The 21,604-nt window shown below is 46.6% G+C and overlaps 2 protein-coding genes across 4 annotated transcripts in view; both read left to right on the forward strand.

Moving 5' to 3' along the window:
* SRGAP3 (SLIT-ROBO Rho GTPase activating protein 3) overlaps positions 1-6,136 on the forward strand; it is a 241,245-nt gene extending 235,109 nt beyond the window's left edge. Inside the window, exon 22 of the mRNA XM_057706592.1 lies at positions 1,933-6,136. Coding sequence (XP_057562575.1) covers positions 1,933-2,346 — 414 coding nt within the window. The 3' untranslated portion in view covers positions 2,347-6,136. The remainder of the gene's footprint in view (positions 1-1,932) is intronic.
* Positions 6,137-16,820: 10,684 nt separating this feature from the next.
* Positions 16,821-21,604, forward strand: part of RAD18 (RAD18 E3 ubiquitin protein ligase) — a 122,661-nt gene continuing 117,877 nt past the window's right edge. For all 3 annotated transcript variants that reach the window (XM_057706297.1, XM_057706298.1, XM_057706296.1), the window contains exon 1: positions 16,821-16,960. In XM_057706297.1, coding sequence (XP_057562280.1) covers positions 16,910-16,960 — 51 coding nt within the window. In that variant the 5' untranslated portion in view covers positions 16,821-16,909. The remainder of the gene's footprint in view (positions 16,961-21,604) is intronic.

Below are 21,604 nucleotides of genomic sequence, written 5' to 3' on the forward strand. Positions count from 1 at the left end.
GCTCACACTCTGTGAGGGTGGAGTGGTGGTGGGGTTGGGGGTGGGGGGTGGTGGAGGGGCAATAATTATATTTTATTAGTTTTGCCTTTTGGCTCCCGTTGGAGTAGAGCAGAGTAGTGATGTCAGTGGGGGACTTAATTGAAGCAGACTGGGGCGTGAAAGGCAGGTTTTGTCACTGCAGGGTTGTGGTGTCGCAAAAGTGGGGACAGGACTGCCTTCTCCCTGTCATGCAGGACCCCGTCCCCACCCCATCCCCTCCCTCCAAACAACACACACAATTAACCCTTGTGGATAAAGGCACAAACAGCATCTTTTTAAAGTAGATAGTGTTATAGGCAAAGGATAAAATGTCTCAGGGAAGCATAAATGCTAATGTTAGCCATTAGCTAATTATCAGTAGTCTCTTCACAAAGCAAAACCATAGGCTGGGACCCTGATGGAGGCCAGATTGGAGCCTGTTGTGAGGGCCCAGCAGGCAGATCCACCCGAGGACAGGGGAGGAAAGAAGGTAAAAGAAGACTTGGGTGGGGAAGGGCCCGGCCAGGACACCTGTGGACACAACCCCATCAGTCTGACCAGAATTTCAGTTTTTCCAGAGTTGCCCCAGGGCGGAATAGCAAGTGTGTCTCAATAGTCATCCTGGAGCCAGAGGTGGGCCAGCACCTTCCAGCACCAGTACTAAGCACTGTCCCTCATTGTCCCCTCGGTGGCCCAGCTCAGCCTGAGCAGCAACTCCTGCCTCTGTGTGGAGGCATCTCTGGGAAACCCCACAGGAGCCGAGGACTCCGGCTGCAGATAGTGTGAAACAGCAGTTCGCAAAGCGTCATCACGTCCACTGTCTCATCGCATCTTCACAGCCAGCAAGGGGCTTTCAGCCCGTGGACCATGTGGTGCAGAGCCGCTGAGACTTGCCCAAGGTTGCCTAGCAGCAGTAGCAGAGGAAGCTTGTCCCTCCCAAACCTGGGCTCTGCATCCAGGCCCAGGGCTCCTGGGTTAAGTGCTGCCATCCAGCGCCAGCACCCCCTCCTGGAACGCTGAGCCACAGGCCGGCCCTCTGGGCTGCCAGAATCTTTCTCTGGGTCATTCAAAGGGCTCTTATATAGCACAATATCCCTGGGAATTGGGTAGGCAGATGAGGATTTTTGTTGTTTTTAAAATTTTCCAGTTTTAAAAAAGCAAAATTTTATTATAATACAAAGAAGAAAGTAACAGTGGTACCATCCTGGGGTGAGCATTGTGAACATTCTGATATATAACCTCCAAACAATTTTCCTGGGGACAAAGGAGAGATATATTCTTTAATAACAATAGTTAGGGGCATGAACTCTGGAGCCAGACAACTATGCTGCTAAGTAGCTGTGTGACCTTGGACAAGTTACTTAGCCAGTCTGAACTTCTGGTTCCTCATGTGTGAAGTGAGTATAATGGTAGTTCCTGCCAGATAAGTGTGAGGATTAAATGAATTGTTAGAGGAAGGGGCTTGAGTTGGTGCTCGGTATTAGCTATTATTGCCATTGTTATTGTCATATTGCCATTATTTGGGAGCACTCACTATGTACCAGGTGCCATGCCATGCTCTTCGCAAGGACCATATCATTTAATACACTCATCAACCCCTTGAGGTCAGTATTACACTTACCTGCAATCTACAGATGAGAATTCTGAGGCTCAGAGAGGTAAGGTAACTTGCCCAAGGTCACACAGCAAGGAAGCAGCAGAGCCAGGATTTGAATCCAGGTCTGTCTGACTGTAGAGCCTGTCTCCACTAGGTCTATGATACTTACACTGATTTTCCTGGGATTGAATCTTCATCCCAGCCATGAGATTTGTGGGAAGCCTCCCTAAGAAGCCCACAAGCTGGTCAGCAGCCCTGGAAGGGTTAAATCCCAGGCCTCCAGACTCCGTGCTGACCAGAGCTCTCTCTGTCCCCAGGATATCGAGAAGACCATGAGCACGGCTCTGCACGAGCTGCGGGAACTGGAGAGGCAGAATACGGCCAAGCAGGCGCCAGACGTGGTGCTGGACACCCTGGAGCCCCTGAAGAACCCACCAGGCCCAATCAGCTCGGAGCCAGCCAGCCCCCTGCACACCATCGTCATCCGTGACCCCGATGCCGCCATGCGCCGCAGCAGCAGCTCCTCCACCGAGATGATGACCACCTTCAAGCCAGCCCTGTCCGCCCGCCTGGCCGGCGCCCAGCTGCGCCCTCCCCCAATGCGACCGGTGCGGCCCGTGGTCCAGCATCGGTCCAGCAGCAGCAGCAGCTCAGGCGTGGGCAGCCCGGCCGTGACGCCCACGGAGAAGATGTTTCCCAACAGCTCAGCCGACAAGTCGGGCACCATGTGACCTGCGGGGTGGTGGGCACGGCTCCGGCCCTGTGGCCCACTGTGGCTGAGGGTGGCCTCTGTGACTTCCACGTCCTCCCAGTGCTCCTGGCCTTGTCGGGCAGGGACCAGAATGTCAGCCTGGGAGTGGGTCTGTGCAGAGCTGAGGCCCAGACCTGAGCTACAGCGTGCCTGCAGCCTCGTGAATCCACAGGCCTCCCTCCCGTGTACACACAGATGCCCAAGTGGTGAGGAGCAGCGGCCCTAGCTGGAGCGTGTCCCGAGATGGTGGCAAATGTTCAGTGGCTTCACCCGCATATCGTCACCGGCAAATTATTCTCTCGACATTCTCTGTACATACATCCATATGTGTATATGTGTGTGTGTGTGCATATATACACGTATAGATGCATGTATGTGTCTGTAGGTGTGTGTATATATATATTTATGCATCTATATACATATACTAGATCTGGACACACATACAAGATGTATATAGGATCTCCTTTTTCTTTTTATGAAACTTAGATTTACCTCAGACCCATGCCACCAAACATCTCCCGCTGAGTTATTTGGTGGGATTTGCAGGGACTTTTCTGGGAGAATTTAAAGGCCCACAGTAACTGCGAATGAAGCAATATACCACTAACCTGCAGAAAAACAAAACAAAACCAGTCTCCCACTGTCTCCAGAAGTTGTGGCCTTCCAGAACAGTCTGCCCCTAAAGGAAAGGTGGGGCAGGCAGTACCCCAGGCAGGCTGCTCCCAGAGGTGGGGAACCCTTCACAGAGCCCCCTCCCCATCCACCCCAGAGACCCTGCCTTTCCACCCGGAAGCTAAGACCATCTGCACCCCAAAGGCATGGAGGACGCTGGCGAGAAGAGCCCTGACCACAGTGGCCTGTGTTCGTACGTAGAAGAGGGGATGGTGAGAGCCTGGGCCCCATCGTAGCACAGTATTATGTGTGGTTGGGAAAAAGGAAAAAAAAAATCAAACACAGTGGTGTGGCACACTTCAATACCTAGAAACGCTGTAGGAATAAATCTGTGGTAACTATAGAGGTTTAACTTATACCATTTTCAAAATATTTAATTTTTTCTTTTCCTCTTTCTACTAATTATACTGTGTCAGATATGGAACTAAACAGGCAAGGAGACATTGAGTCCCGTCGTTTTAACTTGAAATCAGGCCGTGACGCACTCTGGCTGGTAGCCTCTTGCATGGAGCACACGGGGCCATACGTGCCCACTCAGACCAGGGCCAGGGAGGGAGTCCCTGGCACTTGCCGTCCTAGAGAACATTTCAGTGGAGTTTATGCAATGAAATAGCTTCCCTCTCCCCCTTCCCTACCCTTTCACCCACCTCCTCCAGCACATTTAACGCAATTGAAAATACAGGGATAGAATTGAGGGATCGGTCACTCACCTCACTGAGCCTCAGTTTCCTCCTCCATAAAATGTAAGCGAGCAAGCTGTACAAACTAGGAAGCACTATGCCAACACGATTGCTCCTTTCACAGTCATCAGTAAGGTGAAAACCATCCAACACCTTTCTTCTGAAACCTCCTAATGGCATTTGAGAAGTAGGCAGTGGAATTTTCCTACCAGCTTCATAAGAGCCATGAAATACAGTCCTGCAGATACATCACCTCTTGACTTTCCATTATTACCATTTCAGCCCATTGGATTAAGTTTCGCCCTCTCCTCAGGTCCCCGGAGCGGGGGAACCTATGAAGCCGCATTACCTGGGGTGGTGAGCTATGCTGCCTTGCCTGTAACACTGGCCTTGAGAGCACACAGTGGAGGGAAGAATAAGAAAGGGCACAAAAAAAGAGAATGCCAGGGAGAGGCCAGTGACAAACTTGACCTTCCTTGTTTTGCCTAGAACTGCTGGAAATGAAACAGCCTCAGAACCAGCTAGGAGCCCTCTGCCTTTTAGCACATAAAGATACCCCCATATTAAAGCTTAGGAAAGGAAGCAAGGCCTTAGGATGGCTGGGACTCGTCCAAGATTTAATAGATGGCTGAGAATGGGGCTGGGTCCGGCTCCTAAAGTCATTTATTTGTAAGGATGCTGTGATGTCCAGCCAGGATATGAGACTTTTCATTTCTTCCCCAGAGAGACTCCCAGACCTTCAATGCAGTGGCCTCCTGTACAAAATGTCACATTCTCTGCCATGACTACCAGATGTAAAGCGAAAATCTGAGTTGACAGATCTGTTGCCTGATATACATAACACCAGTCAGATCACATGGATTTTCCTCTGAATTGACTAACTTGATCTTTCCTTATTGAAAACAGGCCTGCCTTTCACAAAATTGCCTGAAAGCCGAGCCTTTGCTGTTTTCTTTAAGCACCTATTTTTCCATTGGGAAACGGCTGATGAGTTTACATTTAGGGAACCTCACACCCCACTCATCCAGCTCCAAATCTGAGCCTTGATGCAGAACCAAATGGAAAAATACTGCCCCCCCCCCCCAATCTGGCACTCTCTGCATGTCTCAGGCCCCCTCCACACGCACCCAGGCCCACCCACTGCCACAAGCATTGGCATTCTCTTCCTGACTCTTGCCTGTGTTAGTCCACTATATATTGCTGTATTTGCTTAAATGCTGGAAAGTAACTGTTAAAATGTGAAACTGTAATTTTTAAAAAGGCTACAATGAAATTATAGCCAATGCCACTCACCAAATCTTTGCACCTAGTAGATAGATCAATGTAAAAACAAATACCAGAAACCTAACTGTACAGTGAGTGTGAGGGAAAATGTAGTAACCTAGTTAGTAGTCCTCAATATAACCAATTGTACAAGGGGAAGTGGTGTTTTCCTACTTGTCCATCACCATTACCGAAAGCTGTACCGCTCAGTTCATTGATAACGGGCAATTTATTTTTTTTTTTATTTTTTATTTTTATTTTTTTGCTTCACAGAATGATTTCTTAACCTTCAACTTACCCTGAGGTCAAGCCTTTTGTCTTTACATGTTACTGGTGTTCAGTCTCTTTTAGGAATGAACCAGCAAGATGTTCATTTAAAACTGACCAAAGACAATTCATTCCTGGTCTAGTTTCCTGGGCCTGGGGCCCAGCCTCCAGCCGCTAAGGACCTTTCTTGGATAAAATTGAGGACGAGCCGTGCTTCCTACCCCTCTCTCCCTCTCTCCCTTTAGTCCCCTTTCCTCTTAAAGAGCTGCTCTGAGCTGTGGGATTCTGTGAAAAATTCTTGCCTTTCCTTGTTTTCAGTGCTAACGAATTCTCACCTTGAAGCGCCTTTTGAACCCTGGACAGAGCGCACAACTGGAGGGAATTGTCAGCTTGGGAATTAGACTTGGGAGTCTTTTCTCTGAGGTCACTGGGCCCAGGGGCAGGAGAGAAATGGATTCCCAAGGGACGAAGGGTTCCTATTCTGTGAAGAAATCCGAGTGGGAAGAGACGGAGGGAAGTGGAGCCATCCCTCGGCTGCCGGCTGGAACCAGCAGCTCAGCGATCTGCCTTATAGACACTCCAGAACTGGTTGGTGGTTCCCGTAGGGGACCAGTGCGGGCAAGGGCCTGGCATGGGGCTTGCTTCCCTGTTGGAGGCCCTCGGACTGCCTTGTTGGGGTGTTTCTTTCTCATTCAGGAGGCACGGATGCAGAGGGCTTCCTGGGACCTGGTCGTTATCTGGCGCTCAGCTCATGTACGCAGTGGAAGGAAAACCACGAGGACTAATGTGATGGTTCTTCCTCTCAGTCTCTCTGTCCCTAACTTCTCACACTAGAGCAAATGCCTCATCCTCCTGAGAAACCCAGAAAGAAGAACGGCTGGCTTACAAGCGTGGAGGTGGCAGGGCGGGGGGTGCTGCTGGGTTGGGGGAGGGGGGTCGGGAGGGAAAGGCAGGAGGGTGGTGAGCTGAGGTGTTGCTAACGATTTCTGCTGTGCAGAGCTAATGCTGATGTTTCATGTCAACTTCCCCGGTTCTCTGGGGGTGCCTGCTCCTCTGAGCAGCCGTGTAGAGAATTCCCCACATACCCAAAGCTGCTGGGGGAGCTGGGAGGAGGGACTTGCTGCCAGGTCGGGGTCCTCCTCGCCTCTCTGAGGTTGATCTGCCAGTGTCCCACCCGTCTCATGCTCTGGGACTGCCCTTTGCCGACACCACCTTTCTGTGTGAACTGTCCCAGGCACATGACAGCCTTGAACCAGAACAGCCAGAGTGCACTTTGCTTTCCTCGGATGGAAGTAGCTTCTGGCCAGAGTTTCTGCTCAGGCTCTAGTCCCCGGCAATGTGACTGTTTACACGGTTTGGCAATAGGTTTGGTTTCGATTGCTTCAGAGTGGCTGGTCTATTTTGTTTCCTTTGGTTTCCTTCCTCCCCAAGCTGTCAGGAAAATCAAACTGAAATCACCCTAGGAAATTGCTGGTTGCCTGTCCCCATGTGGTGATAAGTGTTGCCCTCTCCCGAACATCGTTTCTCTACCTTACAACCCAGCGCCCGTGCTGTAGAGTGTCTGACTGGATCCTCTGTCACGTATTCTGATGGTGCCTGCTGGTTTGACGTGGAGCTATCCTGTGAAATAAAACAGCTTAACTTTTCTCAAACTTGCTCCAGTGGCTTTTTGGAAGGGTGAGGTGGCCCGTTGGGGATGGGGAGGCCCCAGGGGGGTGTTCCTACCCTCCAGTCCATGGTCCGTGTGCTTCCCCTGGGAAGCATCTCTGAAATGTCCTTTAGCTCAGATCCTGCAGGGTGAAGGCCAAGGTTCCAAGGAGGACTGTGTCTGCTGCAGAGCTAACTGAAGGAGGTAAGTATGGGGTGCCAGCTGGGCAAGTGAGAACTGGGACCCTCAGAGCAAAGGCAGGGGTGGGGCGTGGGGAGCTGTCATCTGCAGAGGGGCCTTCAAGAGTTGATGACAAATCATCAGAGACCACAGGCTATTTCCAATGTGACTGCCTATGCAGCATTTTAGCACCTGTTATCTACACACATGTGATACAGCCCCTTGGAGTGGGTGTGTGTGTGTGCGTGTGTGTGTGTGTGAGAGAGAGATGTGTTTGTTGATCACTTATTTCTGTCCCAGGCACTAGATTAAGCCCTTTACATGCATTTTCTCATCAAAATTTCAAAACAGCTATTGAAGATACGTACTCTCCTTAAACCCCATTCTGCAGAGGCGTAAACAGAGGCTCTGAGAGGCTAAGCAACTTGCCCAAGGTCAGGCTAGGAAGTGAAGGAGCCAGAATCTGAGTCCAGTCCATCTGACTCCACAGCTGTGCTGTTTACACGTTCATTGTCCTGCCTGCCCTCGAGCAAGCTCATCACACCCGGATTGGCAGAGGACCCCATGATGAAGGTAGCTCACTGTAAGGCCGTGGTCAAGGAAGACTCGGGGCCTTTCCTTTCCGATGAGCCCTCTGGTGGATCTTCACAGAGGGGCCTCTTTGCAGAAGAGAATAAGGTCTTCGGCCAGCATCAGGGAGTCCATCAGTCCCCCATAACCACTCATCACTCTCTGCAGCCTCTCGCTAATTCCAGGCTCCAATGCTGTGAAACCTGCTGAGGGGCTGGATATTGGATGCATTCTGTAATCTGTTTACTGGCTTAAAGCAACCGTGCTCACTTGAGAGCCCTAAATCAGAAGCCTGTCATTCACTCAACAAGGGTGTGGGAAGCACTTTTGTGTGATCCTTGCCCCAAATTGGCTGCTGGGGCAACCGATGAATGAGACCCAGTTCCTACCCTCAGTTTGCTTCAGTCTAGTTGCACAAGACGATTGCTCCAGAATCCCGATATCAGCTTTGACTCATTTTTGATCATTATGACAACCATCAAAAGGATGGCATCTCCGACCCACAGAGGCACAAAGAGCACATTTTAGCTGCATAACGGTTTTGCCACCACAAAGCAGTCCATTGCTGGACTGCCCACTTCTGGGCATATCTGTTTAGGACACTGGTTGCGAATGACAAACTACCCAACCCAAGCAGCCTTAAGGAAAGAATTCACTGGCTCTCATAGCTGGGAACTCCAGGCTAGGATGGGCCCCAAGCATGGATGGTCTGAGAGTGGTGCGCTCTCCCAGCCGCAGTCTCCTCCTCTCAGGCTGACTCTACTCAGCTCTGCCTTTATGCTCACAGGGCTCTCTGATATCTCTCGATTGACTAATGGCTGTGGAAGCTCCCCGACCTGCATCTCTTCAGCTTCAACACAAGAAAAGTCTTAAGTTCGATTCACCTTGGCCAGAATTGTCCTGCAGGGCTTCCCTGAAGCAGCCAGAGGGTCTGAGCAACCCCTGGTGTCAAGGGTGGTGTCAACCCCACCCGCACCCTGTATCAGGAAAGAATAGCTGCCCAAAGGAGACCCTGGGGGCTGTCCTCGTGCTGTAGACCATGGTAAATAGTAAATGCTCACTGAGTTGTAGTGTGGTTAGTTACGCAGCTATAGCTAACTGATACACCAGAAAAATGCTCATTCAGATACACTCAAACTTTGTACTTATCCCTGGACTCCAGGTTAACTTAACAGTAATCAAGCTAATACTTGTCAAGCATGTGCCATGCTGGAAGTTCTTCCAAGAACACAATACAGGGTACTTCACATACTTTGCCTCATTGAACCCTTAAGACCACCCACAGGGGTAAATTCTGTTAGCATCCCTATTTGACACATGAGGAAGGTGATGTACAGGGACTTTAAGTCCAGGATTCCATACACTCTGGTCCCCTCTATCCCCCGCACCCTGTCTCTAAGTAAATGCTTTGTCTTCCCACAGCACCCATTGCCTAAGAGAAGTACAAGCACCCTCGTGGATGTGAATGAGGACTCCAAAGCCAGACTGCCTAGGTTTAAATCCTGGCCTCCCCTCATTACCAGCTAAGAAGTCTCAGGAAATTTCTCCACAGTTCTGCCCCTCAGTTTTGTCACCTCTAAGGCAGGGACAGTAACAGTACCCGCCTCAGAGGCTTGTCGTGATAAGTAGATAAGTTAGGACATAGGACGTGCTTGGGACAGTGTCTGGTGCAGGTGAAAACCCTCAGTAAATGTAGCTGCTACAGTGATGATCTTGCCTTCTGGAGAGTCCTAATTCCAGTGCCCCAGTCCCAAAGACAAATTTGTCCTTTTCCCCAGTAGGCCTTGGGGCCTTGTATAAATCAGCTAGCTTACTGCCTACTTCTGTCCCAGAGCTCCAAATGGGAACATATGGGTATATAAACATGTCCATATTGAGCACCTACTGTGTGCCAGGCACCATTCTAAGCAACTTATGTGGACTATCTCATTCTCTTCCGACAGAGACTGTAAGGTATGAACTATCATTGAGCCCCATCAGGTTCAGAGAAGTAAAGTAACTTTCCGAAGATCACACAGTTGATAAGTGGTAAACTTGAATACCGTGGAAGAGGTCAACTCCAAACACAGGTAGCTGGCTCCCCTCCCTGCACCCCCATCCCTGCCCCCACATTAATTTCTTTGTTTCCAGCATGCCCAGCCTAGGTCTCCAGTCCACTGATGGCAAACATATAGACCCCTGTGTCTGCATGGACCCACCAAGACTCCTGGTGGACTGCTCCTTCCTGGCACCCAGATACACGGATACGACTTAGACAAGTGGCTGCAGGAGGGCAGGGACAGGACTGAATTTGACTCTTTAGGCCCAGCACAGGCCCTTTAGTAAAAGGCTGATTAAATGCAAGGATGAGATGAACTAAATACATAAGGAATGCATGGGGGTGATTGCTACTCTGCATTTCTTCCTCAAAGCTTGGGCCCACATCCAGCCTGATACTCTACTCCCATCATGTGGCCACTTATAAAATGGCAGGCAGGATCCGTGGTCTCCAGTTTTTACCATGAAAAGGTTCAAACTCACAGAATACAGAGAATAATGTACGTCTATCATCTAGCTTAAACAATTATTTAAACTTTTCCAAGTTTGCTTTATATTTTTAAAATTTCAAAGAAATCACCAACATCATGATATTTTACCTTGAGATACATCAGCAGCATCTCTAAAAATGACATTTTTTCTATCTATGACAATCCCATTATTACAATTAACAAAATCAACGATAATTTCTCAGTGTAATTTAATACCTAACTTATACTCAAATTTTATTGGTTGTTCCCCAAAATGTCTTTTGAAGTTTGGTTTGTTCACATCAAGAGCCAGAGAAGGGTATAATAGGGTTCCATCTGTTAAGTCTTTTTATATTAAAACTGTGACCTCTGTTCACGACTTGTGAAGAACTCTGGTTCATTTTCTGGTAGAATGTGTCATGGTCTGCATTTGTTTGATTGCTTCCTTGAGCTGTCAATTCCCTGGTGGCTGTCCTCCATGTATGTTTGTGACATAATAGAATATATATATATATTGGTCTCTGCCTCAATTCCTGGCACAGAGCCCCTAAAGCCCTTGTAATTTCCTAAGTTAAAGATCACTAGGAGCATCTTTTGTTCTAATAAGAGGACTCTGGGTGGGCTCCTGGGTGACTCCTGGGTGGGGGCTGGTCACCAGAAAGACCAAGCTACCGTGGCCTGATCATCTGGAATCTAAGTATCTGGTCCCCCAAGAGCCTCCCACCCAATGGTCTTACAATGATTTTCTAATTTTATTTCTTCTCTATTTATCAGTTGGCATTCTCACCAACAAGGGCTAGTATTTCCCTAGTTCATTCTGCAAAAGAAGAATAAATGCTTAATTCTTTCGCCTTATCAACTTCCAGAGTAAGAAGCCAATACAATCAATGCCTCCATTGGTAGCAAATAAGGGCTTTCTTTGCTTTTCCTGAGGTTAAATCCAGGATTATAAATTCCTGGATTTTAAAATAGTCAGTGCATTCCAATCAGTTGCAATCAGTATTCTTTCTGTGGCTTAAGTCAGCAGGGGCAACTTCAAGCTGAATCCATTAGTTTTGGGCAACTTCCTCATTTGGGCACAATAAGATTTTCCAGGCTCCTCTTGCATCTTCTCTGCCCCAGACCTAAAATCAGCCATGTCTCCAAGGAGCTCTGATTCCTCTTCATGGGGACAATATTTAGAGATCCCAATGTGTGTACTAGTAAGTGGTGTGGTTGAGATTTGAACTCAGGCAGCCTGATTTCAGAGCTGGTGCTGTTAACCTCTTTGCCTTCTGATTAACAATGGGTGTTAGTGATAATAACAGTCAAAATTATAACTATTGGGTTAGCCAACAAGTTCGTTTGTGTTTTACCATAAGACATTACGGAAAAACCTGAACAAACTTTTTGGCCAACCCAATATCATTCCTACTGCCATCACCAGCCACTCACTATGTGTCAGATACCTTGCTAGGTGCTTCCCGACATTTAAACAAGATTATTCTAACAACTTTCGGAGATGGGCATTGTTATCTTACAAAAGTGGAAACTGAGGCTCTGAAAGGTAAGTGACTCATCCAAGATCACCTGGTCAATGACAGAGCGTTGATGCAAACTGAGGTCTGTGTGACTTTAAATCTCATTCCCTTAGTCACCAAAGAGAATTCTGTCCTGGGTGACTCCCACCCTGCCTCCTTTCAGTGGTCCTTCCCTTGCCTCCTTTAGCCCCAGGCACTCTCTGTGTCCCAGGGCCCCAGAGCCCCAGGCCAGGTGACACACCCATTGAGCATTTGTTGGGCCCCCAGCTCACAGCTGGGTTGGGGCTCAGGCAATCTAGCTGGGGAGATGAAGTAATTGCCATGTGGTGTGTTTGTGCTATCACATGAGAGGGGCAACCCGCTTTAGCATCCCCGAGGACACTCAACTCTCCCAAAGGGGCTCTGGGAATCTAAACAGCCTTTAAGAACCAAAGAATTGGAGCTTGAATAAGGAGCGGAGTGTGTCCAGATATCATGACAGATAGTGGAGATTTTCTGCACAGGACTAAGCTACACACCCCTCAGTTAGCTCCAGGTAGAGGGCTGCTTCCTTGCAGGAGGAATGGCTTGGAGCCTGAGGAGACAGGAATTGTTCCATTGAAGAATTATCTTGCTCCGGCCCCTGTGATGTTCAGTATCAGGTTGGAAGCCGAGTAGAGATAAGTATTGGGATCAAAGAGAGCAGAAGAAGATGGCTCTGAAGAAAGGAGGGACCAATAGGACTGGGGCTCCTAACCCAGCCTCCAGGCAAAGAGAAGACTCCTGGGGAGGGTCACTGTGGTTTTTGCTCACTATAGCAGTTAGCCATTACTGTGTAACAAACCACCCTCAAACTTAATGGCTTAAGACAATTGACATTTTTTATTTACCATGATCAGTTGCAATCAATATTCTTTCTGTGGCTTAAGTCAGCGGGGCCATTGAGCAGTTTTATGGGCAGGGCTGGCTGAGCTCCTCTTTGCAGTAAGCAGATGGCTTGGCTGGGGCTGGATGATCTGGGATGGCCCATCGTCCCTCATCATCCAGGAGGATTGTTAGGGTTTGTTCATGTGCTGGCCCTGGGGCTAGGCCTCCAAGGTGGGAGTGACTGGTGAGAACAAGGCAGGGTCCATGTCTAGGAGGAATTAGGGAGTGGCCTGGTCATAGGGACAGAGTCCTCAGTAAGTATGGAGCCCAAAGCACCTTCACTTCCTGGGACTGCTGCCACCTGGCCCAGCTCTGTCACAGCCCCTGTTGGGTATGTCTACACTTTTCCCATAAAAGTTTTTCATCACCCAGCAGCTAGAAATGAAATGTAAATGAAAATATGAATGACGTGAAATCTTTTGAAAATGTAAATCTTTTGAAAATGTAAATCAGATCATGTCACTTCCCTGCCTAAAAACTTTTAACAGCTTCCCCCTGTTTTTGTAACAACATAACAACCCTGGCATCTGACACTGACACAGCACTTGCTTATTAGGTGCCAGGTGCTACCGTAGGCACTTAACTTGCAATAACTTCTTTAATTCTCACAACATCCCTATAAGGCAAATACTATCATTATCATCCCCATTTTACAGATGAGAAAACTGAGGTACAGACAGGTTCAATAATTTGCCTGAGTTAACATGGATTAAAACCCAAACTCTTTCTCAAGACCTGAAACTCTCCACCCTCAAGTTTTTGCACGGCTGCCTCTATCTTATTAGCTGGGTCCTAGTGCAAATGTCACCTCCTCAGAGAGGACTTCCCAGATCAGCCAGTTTATAGCATCTCCCCACTCTCTACTGTACCATCCTCTCTTGTTTTCACATCACTTAAACCATTTTATTAAATGAGTTTATCTATTCTGTTTCTTACCTTCTCCCTTGTTTCTGTCCTGGCCCAATCCTCCCCCCAGGGTGTCAGCTCCTGAGAGCAGGGACCAAGACTCTTGTTCACCTCTGTATTCCAGCACCTGGAAAAGGTGGGTACTGGCTCAATAATCATTTGTTAGAATGGAGGGAGGAAAAGAGGGAGGGAGGGAAGAAAGAAGGTTTAAGGCCTGAGCTCCTTCAATATCCATCTCCTGTGCCTAGATGAGAATGGGTCCTGGAGTAAGAATGGAGGACAAAGAGGAGTGTGATGAAGAGAGACCCTGGAAAGGAACCCAGGGGCCTGGGGCCCCTCAAGGTGCAGCCAGACCAGGGAGAATGTTCCCCTGATTAGGGTTGTTAGATTTGGCAAATAAAACTACAAGATGCTCAGTTACATTTGAATTTCGGACACACAGTGGATAATTTTTTAGTTCAACTATGTCATGTGCAATATTTAGGATATACTTATATTAAAAAACTATTTGCTGTTGGTCTGAAATTCAGATTTACTGGGCATCATGTATTTTATCTGGCCGCCCTATCCTGGATTCTCACTTTGAGCTAGTGGGACAGGAGATTCTACTGAGCACTGGCTTGCTTTTTTTGTACAGAACACTTTGTTTTTACTCCTTAGTAAGGAAGTACAATCTCTTTATTGATCTAACAGAAGGAGAATGTCTGTGGAACCAGCAGCTTGGCTCCCGCGGGTGAATAAACACTATGGGGAGGGCAAGATGGATGCTTTGCCCTGAGCTCAAAGTGGCTTTCAGAGCCTGCTTGTGCCCTTGCGTGGACTTTCCTTCCCTGGCCCAGAGGTGGGCTTGAGTGGGTGCTATTGAAGAGGGCAGGAAGGGAACTGCTTGGCCACAGAGGAGATTTATGGGAATGTGGACTTATTTTAGTGATTCACTCGTTCATTCAGTCTCACCAAGCCCCTAGTGGCAGGGACTCAGAGATAAATGGCATGGGTTGCTGCCCTGGAGGCTCTCTAGAGATGGGGAGATGTATCTGGACCCCAGGACCAACAAGTGATGTCTGCTTCCACGTCTGTCTTCAAAGTTGAATGGAAGCATGCATTTCTTTCCCTGTCTTTTCTCTCTCTCCCTTTCCTTCCCCACTTCTTTTCTCTTTTCTCATCTCCTCTCTATCCTTCTCTCACCTCCCCAGCACTTTGCCACCTTAAACCCTGTAACCAACTAGTGCCAAAAAAGAACAGTTACTGGTGAACTCAGACCTGGGATCTGGTCTCGGTCTCACTTCCTTTGTCTTCCCAAGCCTACCCCCTCTCCCTGCATCCAGAACTAGGCAATGCATCCAGTGCAGCCTGGAGTTCATTTACATGCCTCTTTCTGATTGGCTGATATGAACCCACTGCATCCCCTAAGCTGCCACTCCCCACTTTCCTGCTGGAGCCCCCTAGGTCCAGCATCCTGGGATCCTTAGACCGCTGCCCTGCAGCCTTGTCTGCTCAGTTATTCCTCCATCAAAAATGGGTGATCCCTTCTGGTCTGGGGTTAAAAGATCTAGCTTCAAGGCTAGACGTTGCCACTGACAAGCTGTGTGGTCTGAATGAGTCCTGCCTCTCTGTGACTCAGTTCCTACATCTATAAAATGGGAATAATTCTCATGATGGGGTCCTTATGAGACTATTCTGTAGTGGTCAATATGGACTTTTTAGCCAGAGTGCCCAAGTCAAATGCTTTCTCTTCCACTTACTAGTAGAATGCCCTAAGCCATTATCTATTTATTTCTCTTTCCTTATTTGGTTGGAGTGAGTCTGAAATAAGTCAACATATGTAAAAATATCTAGAACAGTGTTGTGCATACAAGTGCCTAATAAGTGTCAGCTATTGTTGTGATGGATACTAAAGTCCTTTGTCTAAATACTGTTAATATTATTATTGTCCAATGAGTCTTTGGGCATAGGCTGGGAAAAATCAGTTGAGTATATCTCTGGCTCAGGGGCCAGCGTTCCTTATGAAGAGAGCCCAAAGGAGTGAAGCCTTAACCTCTCTGAGCCTCCTTGTCTTCATCTATAAAATGGCAATGGCAGCCTCACTTCTGCCTACTTCACAGGGAAGCTCTGACTGGCCAATGATAAGCACTTAAAAAGAATTATGAAGAAATGAATACATGGACCATGTGGGGTTGCTGGGGCAAGCTGCAGGGGTCTTCCCTGAGCAACTGACTTGGTCTATCCTGACTTGCTGCCCATGAGACCTAATGTGATGGAGGCCACATCAGACAGCCTATCAATGAGTGCTGAGTTGAGAAGACAGACTGGGTGGTACGCTCGTCAGTGCTTCACATTTGGGTAACAGGCACTCATACTCACTTGGTGAGAGTATACATGTATTGGTACAGCCGTTTTGGAAAATCACATAGTGCTAGCTATCACAGTTTTACAAGAGTGCACAAATTCACCTAGTAGTTCCATTTATAGGAAATTATCCCCTGAATGTTCTGGCTCAAGTGTGCCACGATTTATATAGATAGTGTGTTCATTGTAACTGTTTGTAATAATGAATAACTGGAAACAACCTAAATGGTCCTCAGTATTGGCATAGATAAATTGTGGTACATCTGTATTAGGGACTATGTAGCTATTAAAAGGAATGAGGTAAATCTATATGTATTAACATGGAGAGGTCTCAGAATGTAAGTAAACCATCAGAAAAACTCAAGTTGACAGAGGTATGCATTGAATATATTAACATTTGTGGGAAGGAAACTGTATCTATGTATCTGCACAGGACATATCTGGAAGGCTACGTGCCAAAGTTAAGATGGTTAAATTAAATTAATCATCCTACTTGATAAAAGAGCTCCTGTTTTTAAGTCTGTAGGCCCTATTTGTAGTCTGATCAAAGACGTTGTGTGACTCAAAGAAACTCTATTCACTTTTTTGAGCCGAAGCTTTCTCTTGTGTAAACCAATAATGACATTTACTCTCAGTGTTGCGGTGGGGTGAGATTGAAATAATGGATGTAAAAACCCTGGCTCTCAGCAGGGACAGCCCATTATAGCAATCAGGGAGGGTGACAAGAAGGAGGAGGCATGAGCCTAGACCTTGAAAGGTTTGGCAAGGCCTGGATTTGGTTTGATTCTAGGTTGTCTTATCCTAACATTGAACAGTTATTCACTTATTAAGGGTACAGTACAAAACCCGCAAGTAGGCTTTTTAACCACACATCTGCACAGCGGAAGCCTGGCGCGTGCGCAATGAGAGCATCGTGGGCTGCACTCCGCCACGTACTACAACTCCCAGCACGCTCCGCACACGCGTCGGGCGCGTCGCGGGCTGCTGACGTAACTCTGTAGCGCGGGGAATTTCGAGTGGCAGCAGAGCGCGGGAGACCAGTGGGTAGCGGACCCTCCCAGCCTCTTTCGGGGAGACCATGGACTCCCTAGCCGAGCCCCGGTGGCCTGCGGGCCTGGCAGTCATGAAGGTGAGTGCTTCGAGGAGGTCGGGGGCGTCCGGGCGTGCGCGGGAGGCCAGCCCCGCCTTGAGGAGGAGAAAGGACGAGGCGCCGGCGGCGAGCTGGGCCAGGGTACCCCGCGCCGCTCCGCCACTGGCCGCGGCGTGGGTCTGGGCCTCAGGTTCCTCTCCTGGGCAGCGCCGGGGATAGGTCTCGGTCCGTTAGGATGCGCCGAGGTTGGCTGTCGTATGGCACCGGATATTCTGCGGTTCAGCCGCAACAATAACAGTGATGAGAGAAACAGTTACTCTAAACAGTGGAAACAACGGCACCTAATCCTTTCTTAAGGCTTCCTGCGTGCCGAGCAGTATGTAAACTCTCCCAGTACTTTAGTGAAGAATCTCCCACAGGGACACCGGACACTGTTTGGAGTGGACCTTGCATCAGAAAACATTTATTTAATCACCTAGCAAAGGGGGTAGTCTCCCTTACATTCTCGTTCATGTCTTCTGATTACACTCAAGAAGCCTTAATGCTAACTTGCCCTAATTGCTTCCTAACGTGTCCTAAATCTTAACAGTTGTGCATCTCTCTCTTTTAAACAAAGGAATCAGGACTCGCGCTTAACACTAGCTTTGGTTTTATTAAAATCTTTCACTTAAATAACATTGATTTTTGTGGCCATTTTGTTTTTTGGCAATGCATTGCTGTTTCCATCGGCAGTAATGGTGAGTCCTGGATTCCTACTGTGTTTGGTCAAGAGCAAATACACTTCTGTACTAGCTAAGAATCAGTTGCTTGGTTTTTCTCCTTGTTCTGTGATTATTTCTGTTTGTGACTGAGCAAGATCACGTTCTCGTTCTGTTGCTCAGTTTTTTAAACTAGGGATTATGGTATCTGCGCCAGTGACTCATAAGCTGACTTTGAGGGTGAAGTGAAGGGACTTGGGGGAGGGTAAAGTATAAGGCCTCGTTCTACCTGCCGTCATCAGTGTCATCTACAGCGCTTGGTAACTTGAGATTTCCTCATGGTGAAAAGCTGACATGGCGGAATGATCTGCGAAAGCCGTGGTTTTGCAGCTGTGGTTGCCTTACCATAGGGTGCAGTGGAGAAGAGCACAGATTTGAGTTCCAGTGGTTCTGGGTTAAATTTAGTCTTTGCCTCCTATTTAACTGTGTGACCTTGATTCAGTGACTTAACCTCTCTGATCATGAATTGCCTCAATTATAAACTGGAGACAGAACTAATTTATAAGGTTGGTTAAATGAGTTCACATGTGTGGAATGGTGTCCTGTCTGGCATATTCACTGTGCCTAATATAATGCCTGGCACATAGTGGCTACTCAAAAATTGTTTGCTAATTGATTGAAGGTATCTAGAAGGTAGTAAGCTTTAAATTAATATATCTTTATAATGATTATTATTAACACTTAAGTATTTCTCCCCCTGCTTTTTATTTGTTGTCGTGAAGGTTATGAATTGGATAAGGGAAGTGAAAGCTCTAACTTGTAAAGCTACCTGCTTTGTAGATTTAAGCATATTTTATGTATTCCCACAACTTCCGCACTCTTCTTTAGAGGCAGGTTCCATGTCTTCTCTGGGTTTGCTGTCTCATGGCAACATGAATATAGGGTTCAGCACCAGAGAGTGTTCAGTGATGAAGCTGATTGAGCCCATATTGGAATCACAGAATCTGAAGGTTGGAAAGCCAGCCCCCTCCAGTATTTTAATCGCTTTTATAGTGTATCTACCCATTTTTCATCTAGTTTTTGCTTGAACTCCTCCAGGAACAGAAAATTAGCTGCATCTATAAGTAGCTTTGTTTGGAGTTCTTTCTTATATTGAATAGAAATCAGACTCCAGATCTGTGGTTGCTAACCTAGGATCCATGGAAAGACTTTGGTGTCTGGAATTATTGATAAAATTTTTGTCTGTATGTATGTTTTTCTTTTGAGAAGAGAATCCATAGTTTTCATTTATTTTTCAAAGGGATCTGTGACCCCAAAAAACGTATGAACCTTTGCTCTAATTATACAGTCTTTTCACCCATTCCCTACTTCCCCCTTCCACTTTCTCTAAGTTGAGGAAATCCTAGGGCATCCACTGGACTGGAAACCTGGGCAAGAATGTTATAGCTCATCGGATGCGGTATCACCTTCCACAGATCTTGCTCAGCACACCTATCAGAACCGCTCCTCCAGAAGAGTGATCGAGAAGAAAGCAAATAGACCAGCTGCCAGGGCTTTGGCTTCTGGTCCTGCCTCTGCTCTTGACTGATTTTTCAGCACAGTCCTCTAGCTTTCTGTGCCAATGGTAGCTTACCATCCAAAATAGTGGAAGATTTGGGCATTTGAATGTTTAAATCTCAGGTTTTACTGTAACAAAAATTTGTTTTTCACAGATTATAATTGTAGTATGTGATATAGTAGAAAAAATTAAAATTTAGAGTAAGGTAAAGGAGAAAATGAAAGTTACCCGACATCCTACCATCTAGAGAGAACCACTGTTTAACATTTTCTCTTATTGTTCTTCAGTTTTTCTCATGTGTGGTCATACATACACATGCCCACAATGTGTATATGCAGTTAAAATTTGGCATCACCTTAAAGTCAGCCTCTTGGATTTGATCCAACCACTTATAAGCTCGATAGGCTTCATCCATAAAATTGGCGTGTGGGTGCTATCGACCTCCTAAGATTGTTAAGGAGATTAAACTACGTAGTTCTGTTAATAAGTATTATTGTTGTAGGTTTGTTCTCTGATTTTTTTCAAGTTTCCATTAAAACATGAACATTTTTCAGTTTAATTATTCTTTGAAAGCATGTTTTTTTGAATGGCAATAGTGTTTCATCATGTGAACTATTAGAGACAGTCTTTTTGTTTGTATTTTTAAAATTTAGGTCATACACTCATATGGTTCAAAATGCGTGTGAAGTAAAAAGTAAAAATCTTCCTGCAAACTTGTCCCTCATCTATCCAGTTTCCTGACCCCCTTGACCATTATTTGTTACATTCTTGTGTTTAGATTTACGTTCAGATTTATACTCTTATTCCCTCCTCCCTTTTTAACAAAAGGTTGTAGGCCATGTGTTCTGCTTGTACCTCATTTCTTTTTTCACTTTTTTTGGTAGTCTTTCCATATCATTACATAAGAGAGCACGCGCTCTCTCTCTTTCCTCAAGTATCTGCTCAGTATTCTTTTGAATGAAATAACATTTTATTTTAAATGATTTAGAAGATTTTAGCTTGCGAGAGAGATCCTTTCCTGTTTGGGTTTCATTCCGGATTGATGCAGATCTATCTGACTTTGCAGACTGCCCACCTCTTCCCCTCCCTGTGCTGTCACTGGCACCAGCTCTTTCCAGGGCTTCCTCATCTGGCTCCACTGTGCAGTACCGTGCAGTACCGTGCAGAAAGCACTGGACTGATGGCCAGTAGGGAGACTGGAAGAGTTGTCCTGGCTTGACATGTGCAGTGAGCTTGCACTGGGTACAAGCGTACTCCTTTGTGAAGTAAGGGTTTTAATTAGATAATTTCTAATCTTTCTCTCTTTTTTTATTTTTTTTTTTTATTTTTTTTTGGGGGGGTACATCAGGTTCAATCATCTGTTTTTATACACATATCCCCGTATTCCCTCCCTTCCTTGACTCCCCCCCCTCGAGTCCCCACCACCCTCCCTGCCCCAGTCCTTTAAGGCATCTTCCATCCTCGAGTTGGACTCCCTTTGTTATACAACAACTTCCCACTGACTATTTTACAGTTGGTAGTATATATATGTCTGTGCTACTCTCCCGCTTCTTCTCAGTTTCCCCTTCACCCCCCGCCCCCTCCCATACCTCCAGTTCTCCAGTCCATTCTCTGTATCTGCATCCTTATTCTTGTCACTGAGTTCATCAGTACCATTTTTAGCTTCCGTATACGTGAGTTAGCATACAATATTTGTCCTTCTCTTTCTGACTTACTTCACTATGTATGACAGATTGTAGTTCTATCCACCTCATTACATATAGCTCCATCTCGTCCCTTTTTAGAGCTGAGTAATATTCCATTGTATATATATGCCACATCTTCTGTATCCATTCATTTGTTGATGGGCATTTAGGTTGCTTCCATGTCCTGGCTATTGTAAATAGTGCTGCAGTAAACATGATGGTACATGTTTCTTTTGGGATTATGGTTTTCTTTGGATATATGCCCAGGAGTGGGATTACTGGATCATATGGTAGTTCTATGTGTAGTTTTTGAAGGAACCTCCAAATTGTTTTCCATAGTGGCTGTACCAACTTACATTCCCACCAACAGTGCAGGAGAGTTCCCTTTTCTCCACACCCTCTCCAACATTTGTGGTTTCCAGACTTTGTGATGATGGCCATTCTGATTGGTGTGAGGTGATACCTCATTGTGGCTTTGACTTGCATTTCTCTGATGATGAGTGATGTTGAGCATCTTTTCATGTTTGTTGGCCATCTGTATGTCTTCTTTGGAGAAATGTCTATTTAGGTCTTCTGCCCATTTGTGGATTGGGTTATTTGCTTTTTTGGTGTTAAGCTTCATGAGCTGCTTGTATATTTTGGAGGTTAATCCTTTGTCTGTTGTTTCATAGGCAATTATTTTTTCCCATTCTGAGGGTTGCCTTTTAGTCTTGTTTATGGTTTCTTTTGCTGTGCAAAAGCT

This window comes from Hippopotamus amphibius, chromosome 13 (genome assembly GCF_030028045.1).
Source record: "Hippopotamus amphibius kiboko isolate mHipAmp2 chromosome 13, mHipAmp2.hap2, whole genome shotgun sequence".
Classification (NCBI taxonomy): domain Eukaryota; kingdom Metazoa; phylum Chordata; class Mammalia; order Artiodactyla; family Hippopotamidae; genus Hippopotamus; species Hippopotamus amphibius.